The sequence below is a fragment of the Pygoscelis adeliae genome, unplaced genomic scaffold (genome assembly GCF_000699105.1).
Source record: "Pygoscelis adeliae isolate BGI_AS28 unplaced genomic scaffold, ASM69910v1 Scaffold4, whole genome shotgun sequence".
Classification (NCBI taxonomy): Eukaryota; Metazoa; Chordata; class Aves; order Sphenisciformes; family Spheniscidae; genus Pygoscelis; species Pygoscelis adeliae.
Window position 1 is genome coordinate 8960584 of NW_008824986.1, and position 8250 is coordinate 8968833.

At 38.4% G+C, this 8250-nt stretch overlaps 1 protein-coding gene across 1 annotated transcript in view; it reads right to left on the reverse strand.

Annotated features, from left to right (window-relative positions):
• DOCK1 (dedicator of cytokinesis 1) overlaps positions 1–8250 on the reverse strand; it is a 303352-nt gene that overhangs the window by 15151 nt on the left and 279951 nt on the right. The window contains exons 49-50 of the mRNA XM_009326015.1: positions 6425–6623; positions 849–1002 (exon numbers count right to left, since the gene is read on the reverse strand). Of these exons, the coding sequence (XP_009324290.1) occupies positions 849–1002; positions 6425–6623 (353 nt within the window). The remainder of the gene's footprint in view (positions 1–848; positions 1003–6424; positions 6624–8250) is intronic.

Here is an 8250-nt window from a genome sequence, read left to right on the forward strand (position 1 = left end):
TATATCTGCAATTGGCAACAAGAACTTTCCAAAACACTCACTGTTTAAGGGAAAAGGTTTTAAGTATCAACAAAGTAAATAAAACAGCGACCTTGATTGAACAAGATTTTTTTCTTAAAACTGATCATCAATTCTCCTCTTTACTAACATTGAACTCTTGAATATCGTACTAGCATTTGGGTACATGTATCAAAAAGATCTTTTTCTTTTTTTGTCACATGCTAGCAACTGAAACTCTGAATGACAGTTTTGGGAAAACACTACTGTAAAAGAAATAGGTGTTGTATTATACCCCATTTTGCAATAGGGTTTCCTGAAGACTGAAGCAAACAGACAATATTTTACAGAAAAACTGAGGGATAGATGTCAATGTCAAACAAAAAATACATGAAAAAGACTGACTTTTTTTTTCCCCTTTCTGGCTTGTACTCATTATGTAGCAAATAAAAGTTCTTTTAAGGTACAATTACATTGAAAGATTATTTTTTCAGCCTTTATGCACCAATATAAATATAGAATCAAGTACAACATTAATTTTTGACAGTTACACTCTATACCTAAGTAATTGTTAATGATTACTTGAAAAGGAGAAGAAACTTTTTTGATGCAACAATTTTCCTTGCTTTTATATTTTGTTGAAATATTTTTTGCTGGCAAATGCAAGGAGCCTGATGTTAAGAGGCAAGTTCTTGTTCCTGCAAGCAATGCCATGGTGATGGCAAAAAGACTAACTCAAAGAACTCAAACCAAGGTGTGATGCAATGCTCAGGAAACACATCTCCCCACTAGAAGCTATTTTGCATAAAATTTGCTAGGAAAAGAAAATTTAGTTAAAATTAAAGACTTACTGGACTGTATGCTGAAAGAAAGTTTTGTCCGTGGAGTTATTGGGGGTGGCGTCACTTGGGAGCTGGGAGGTGATGGAGACACGGAGAAACGTCTTTCACTTGAAATGACGTTTATGACTTGGCTTTTTGGTCTTTGTGGTCTTAGTGGGCTGATCTGCACAGGGACAAAACCAGTGAGACAGTAAAGGCATACACGTTGTTACTGAGCAGCAGACCTTGGGAGTGCTACGTTTTCCCCACTACCTCCTAAACAGTAACAGGGCAATGATAACATACAATACTTCTGATTTAATGCAGTATTTCACAGCTCCAAATGTTTTTCCCTTCTCCCCAGGCATCACAATGAGACTTAATGCACACACCTTCCCGTAGCCTGGCATATTTTTCTGAAGCAATGAGCCAATTCCCCAAATGCTTGCTTAATAACAGCTAAGGAAGTCTATATCCTTACACAAGATTATACAGCATTCAAAATCTTTTCTTTCTTCTCATGCGGCTCTACCTCCCTGTTAAAATTTATCTCTTTAATTGTTTGCACGGTGAAACTCTCTCTGAGGAAGACATCATCTGTCCAGAAACACTTTCTTGATGGTACCTGTTTGTGCTTATATTTAATTCACTGAAATATCCCTATTGTTTTGCTCTGGCTGCTTCATAGTCTATTTAAATTTTCCATCAGAAACCCTGAAATGATACTTGTAATCTGATGGGCAAGTAATGCTTTTGTTAAGGTAATTCCTTTTACTCAGTTTAATCCTGAGCTCTACTGTTTGTTACCCATCCACCAGCCCTCATGTTTCCAGTAATTGCAGTGAAGAAAGGAATTTTTTATTTCCAGGAGATCACAGAAAATGGAGCAGCAACCTGAAGTTAAGACAGGAAGAACAGCCAAGGTACTGCATTAGGACAAAACAGAAAATGCCAGCAGCAATTCATGCTTTTTTGAAGAATTCTGTCATTTCACAATGTTTTTTTAAAAAGTAGGTTGTGAAGGAGACATCTAAAATGAGGTATGAGTGCTTCCTTTTATTTTCAGAAAACAAACCCTAAAAGGGTTTGCATAAAAGGCTGTGTCTCTGAGACCCTTCTATGAGAAATGAATGACCATAACTTTTTTTTGAAAGTTCATCAAGACCTCAGGGTAACCTTTCAGAAATTTGCCCGATACTAAAATTCAGGTCCTAAAGACTCCAAAGGTTTCTTCTTTCAAGATCTTTTAAAGCATATTTTTAGTAGAATGGATAAGCACAGTAATCACTTTCTCCAAGGCATATAATTATAAAAAAGCAACTAAGGAAATACACTAATTGATTAGGAAAGCTGCAATGCCAGAACCAAGAGAAAACCCAACAACTAGAATCAAGTTCCCAAGTTAACCTGGTCTGTAGCTACTTATCTCAAGTAAATTTTAACTTCTTCTGTGATTGACAAGCTTGGTCCTTTTCTTAAAGCTTCATATAAATCACAGTTCTTTTCTTAAAGCTTCATATAAATCACAGTTGTGCTAGGGAATATGAACTCTTCGGAGACCACTAATCCATAATGAACCCATTGCTACTTGTTTTTGGTCTAATGAAAGCAGGATCAATAGTGAGTGGTGTTAGATGTCACTAAATCAATAAAATGTGTAGCCTGTTACTCTGATTTCTTACACAAGCTTTTGAGTGGTCTGTTAACTACCTGGCTTCAGTGTTAGGTTTGCTATCAGCTCATGGAATCAAAGAAATAACAATGAGAATTTATGTTAAAGAAGTTTATGTGATACTTAAAAGAAGATATAAATCTCTAGAAAACTATAAAGGCATTACTGATCATCTTCAGATACCAAAGTGCTTAATTTATCTTCTGATAAGATCATAGTAGTACAAGATCTCTGTAATTAGCGCTTGGGTTTTGATCAGTCAATAAATTCATTATGAGTACAGTGAAATTTGGAAAAAAGTATTTAAGCTATACAACTAGACAAAATGGCCTCTGAATGCTCCTTTTAAAAGAAAATGTAAAAGCTCCCTGAAATAATTCTGTAGTTTTATAATCTTCCCATGTTCTTCCATGAAGATTCATTTGATTAGAAAAAAAGAAGTTCCTATACAAGAAAGTCCATCAAAGTGATGGAAATGCTCATTTAATTAGACAACATCATCTTTGAAAAGAGCAACAGAAGCTCTGCAGAGATGGGAATGACTGCTGTCTGACACGCCTGCTGTGCCTCTCACTTGATATTCTCTGTAAATTACGTTGCACAAACCAATTAGGAGTGAATAACACAGGGTCCAGAACAGATTCATATACAAGGTTATTGATGCATCCTTCCCTCCTGAAAGCAAGCCACTGGTAACTACCTGTTTGTGGTGGGCGAAGAATAATGTAGAATACAAGTGTTGTCAGGCAACAGGTGATTGTGTGTGAGCATGTGTGTGTGGGGGTGAGTATCTGAAACTGGACTTCTAAACTGTCAAGCACAAGCCTGTTATTTGCCAGCTGCAACTGGCATGGGCTGGTTGTAAACTGCGATGACACCTGGGTGAAACGGTAGTGACAAACATCGAACCCTCCTATTAATAAACAAACATGAGACAGAGCCAGCGATTAAAGAGGCTGACCATGCGCTGTGCTTCTGCACATAGATTATTTTGACACATCCCACTATCCAAATCCATCATGGGTTCTCATTTACTCTGTCTCACCCGTGACGATATTGAGCGCAGTTTTTCCAGGCTGCTATCCTTTTGCACCACCTTAGACCAGACTTCATCACCCAGTCTTGCTCATGAGAACATAGTATGAGATGTGCCCAAAGTCATACTGAAGTCAGCACATCGGGTGTCTGCCGCATCATTCCTACCCACAGAACCTCCTCCTCTACTGCAGAAAGAAGGAAGAAGGGCTTGACTGATCTGTTGTTGACAAATGCACACTGGCTGTTATTCTTTCATTCGTTTTCTTGAAGGTATCTATAAATTGTCATCGTACTAAAGCACGTCTTCTGCTGTAAAACCCCCAAATATTTTATAAGTCAGAACTAAGAATCCATTAGAAAATTCACCAAACAACTGAAATCTTGTAATTGAATTAGCAATGGTACAAGTGAGTTCTAAAATTCTCAACAGAAGGAATCCAGTAACTATAATATAAAAGCTAGTAACTAATAGTAGTTTATTACTGAAATCTCACTTTAAAAGCTCTTTAAATCTTATTTTAATTTCCATTTCTAGTCGAATCTGGATTCCAACTTTTCTAGAAAAAAAAAATCCTTAATTTTTCCCCTCTCCATCTCATCATCATCTATTTTTAAGCTAGCAAACTTTCTGCTTTCAAGCTCCTAACGTAAGAGAAATCAAAATACCTTTTTCTTCATAAAACACAGCAGTAGCAGTGCTTTGGGAGCAATTTCAGCTTAAAAAAGGAACTTGCACACAGTGCAGCCCACAAAAGTAGAACAATGGAAAAGCTGAATTCTTACCCACAAAAGATAACATTTTCCCTTTTATATCATTAATAGGGGACATATGTCTCCAGAGTGCAAAAATTTCAAGACAAGACAAATTTTATCTTTAAACTTCTTGACATTATCTGTACAAAATTCCTGAAGACAGCAGTGGGAATTGTACAACCACGCTTGTAAACTGATCTCTGAAGTGTTCCCTCTATTTCACCTACAGGAGAAAATGAACTACGCTAACTCCAAGCATTAAAAATTGACTTGGTCATTTTGGAGCTCATCAAGTAGTTTGCAGATACTGAAAAGGGAGAGTTTTTCTCTCACCAGTAAACTCTTTTTCATATTATTGATCTGTGGATTTCAAGAAGCTCAAAGTAACTGTAACTAATTCTGACATTTAATTTCCCTCCCTCTCTATAACCAGGGGAAAATTAGTCATACCAGTCATCCACTGAAAGCTCTTGACTGGGAAGAGTGGAAAACTTGAGTCAAACCATGTTGGGCTTTGCTCATTTTGTTCCTCAGATGACAAATGGGAATATGACTTAAAGGGTTATCATGTCCTCCTTTCCAGCCAGCATTTGCATTTTTCCAGTCATAAGCAATCTTCTGCAATGTCCAAGACCTCTCAGAGATGACAGTGACCTTGCAGTGACATCAACCAGCTCTCCAGCATCCTTGGATGCCTCCCATCTGGTCTCATGGATTTGTGCAAGTCCAGCTGACTGAGCTGCCCTGAAATACAATTTTCTTCTCCTGTGGCTCATGCTCTTCTTCCACAAGCTCTGCTAGTCCATCTGGGGATCTGGGAGATGTGAGTGCAAGCCTTGCCATTGCAATATTCAGGCTTAGTCAAAATACAACTGCTGCAATGTGCAGAGTTGAATGCATTCTGTCAAAAAGATGAGATGTATGGAAATCTATGCAAAACATATTTGCTGTCTGAAAACACTCTAACGATGCTCACCTGACTGGCTTTGGCAGGAGGCATCTCCATTTAAACAAACCAGGGCTGATCCAAAATTTACTGAAGTCAATGGAAAAACTCACTGGCTTGAAAGGAGTTTGGGTGAAAAGCCTGAGATGCACAAAAGGGATTTTATCTGAGTTTTTGCCAAGCTAATACTGGGCCTAAGGCCACATCAGACAAAACAACTCTGATCTTCCAAGATGTCAGAAGACACATCTGAGACATTAGGTCATCTCTGGATGGAGAAGAAGGAGCAAATCCAGAAAACAGAGGAACCATGGCTGAACCTCTAAGTAATATTCCGCTACAAATACCAAACAGAAAGACTTAAAGGATCTAGTCCATCACAGGTCAGAGAGAAATCGTTTTGAAAGTCCAGTGTAAATGACACAGTCACCAAGGAAAGACTCTGCTGAGTTAAAAGTTGGCTTTACAAGAACTTGTGCAAATCTTTAAAAGAACATTACATTTATTTCTGGAGGGCAAGTTTTAAACTATTGGCCTCAAAAGAAGTGTCCAGGCAGAGATTTGGAGGTTACAGTCAGTTCACGCACTCCCAGCTTAAAATGGCCTTGCTTTCAGTTTCAGAGCTAAAACTTCTCAAGTTACCTAAGCCTTTAGGACAGTTTCAGTGAATTAAATATATGCCAAGAAGAGAGGGCTTAAGAGAGATATGCCCTGTAGTTAATATTCTTACACACAGCCACCAATGGAACAGCTTACGATTTTCTGCTCAAAATAGCCTTTCAAGAATACATAATTGCCATGCATGGAATGACCTTGTAACATTTCCACCAAAAAGTGTCTTGCAGTAGTCAGCTGAAATATGAGAAAACCCATCACGATCTATTGGGAACCATAAATTCAAAAGGCTGCTAAAAATGGTAGCATTTATTTTACTTAGGATATACCATCTGCTCCTTTTATCAAATAGTCATATATAGCTTTTGGTAAGATTTTCATATGAGATACCATGATTTTTTTACACTGTAAATAAAATCTGTATTTTTGATTCATTATCACATATATTAACATTGTAGCATAGTCCCTTAGAGTTATTTTTGGTCTAAAAATAAACTAAATCGCAAAAATCAACATTTTGATTTAAAAAGATAAAGAACACTGCTCAGAATTAGATAAAGCATTACTTGCTAATAAAGTTACCGTTTCTGAAAGGATCACTGCTTCAGACTGCTGCAGAGAAATATCAGTAGATTTAAATTCTTTATCAAATATCTCTTGATGCTTGCTGTTCCTTTTCTCCTTCTTCTTTTCTTTCTTATCTTTATCTAGGTCATCCTTGTCCAATTTATCTTGAGACCTAGAATGCATCTTTTTTGGAAGGAGAGGCTCCAGCACAAACCTAAAGAAAAGTGTTGTTGCTTGGATCAATAAAATACTATTTTCAAAACACCTAATTTTCATTTACAATTTCCCAAAGTCTCACTTGAGTTAACGATGCTTTGCTAATCCAGGAAAAATCATTAGAGAGAAAAGGAGGGAGCAGAAGGTCATAACAATCGTAATTGTCTTACAATAAAATTTACTGCAGAACTGCTGAAGAACCAGTACCGTGTATTTCCCTGCTCTGTAGTAAATTTACTGGTTTACAGCTACACAAACTCTTGAGTTTCACTGTACGTGGTTTACATAAAAATGAGTTTCTAATTCAGCCCTCCCACTATATAAGCTGTGGCACCACGGCAGGCGTGCCAGCAGATACCTGCAAACTCCAGTGGAAATCAGCACTATACAAGTGCAGGTAACTGTACAGTGCATTAAAGAAACGTCACCCCTACTTCCCCTGCATCTTGGAGGCAGTCCATATGTCTACCAACGGCTGTAAGGATTTCTTTAAAAAATAGCCAAGTCCCCAAATTCCTCCTGGACATTTTTTTGGTGGAGAAAGAGGATGTATTTATTCCCCAGAGAAGGAATAACAGTTGAGAAATTGTTTTGCAGAGGTGTAGTGATTTTCTGTTGACCATACACAACATAAAATGCTTTCTAATCCTTGTAACTCATCAAAATTACAGTACCTTTTCACAGAAAAGCAAACAATATCACCCTTAAAGCAAAGGAAACACCTATACATTGCACAAAAGCATGAGGCATAGAGGTTTAACCACAGACACAAGCACCATTCCTGTCTGTAGTAACACCCTGTGTCTGTATGTGTGGTTTTGCATGCATGCATGAGGATATATATCCATACAAGAGTGCACACATATACTGACAGATCGACACCTCTGCTCACCTACAGAATGCCCTGGTGAGGGGGAGCCAGTAGAGCTGAGCTTAGTTGTTCTGATATTACACATAAACTCCAGAATGAAAAATCGGTCAGGTAATAATGAAGGGGAAGGTTAGTTTCCAAAAAGCAGATGTATTTTCCCACCTGGAATGCTTCAAGTGTGTGAATATAGGCAAGGCTGATATACTACTACCATCAGCTCTGCAATTTTTACAGTCCATGACTATTTTTTTTCTGGCTACAAAGGAAAAAGTCTTTAGGGGTTCAATGAACATTTAAAGGAAAACTTCATTGTTTAAAGAGTTTTTATTTTTTATTTTTAGTTTTTATTTATTATCGCTGGGTAAAAGACTGGCTGGACAGCCGGGCCCAGAGAGTTGTGGTGAATGGAGTTCAATCCAGTTGGCGGCTGGTCACGAGCGGTGTTCCCCAGGGCTCAGTTCTGGGGCTGGTCTTGTTCAACATCTTTATCAATGATCTGGACGAAGGGATCGAGTGCTCCCTCAGTAAGTTTGCAGATGACACCAAGTTGGGTGGGAGTGTTGATCTGCTCGAGGGTAGGAAGGCTCTGCAGAGGGACCTGGACAGGCTGGATCGATGGGCCAAGGCCAACTGGATGAGATTCAACAAGGCCAAGTGCCGGGTCCTGCACTTTGGCCACAACAACCCCATGCAGCGCTACAGGCTTGGGGAAGAGTGGCTGGAAAGCTGCCTGGCGGAAAAGGACCTGGGGGTG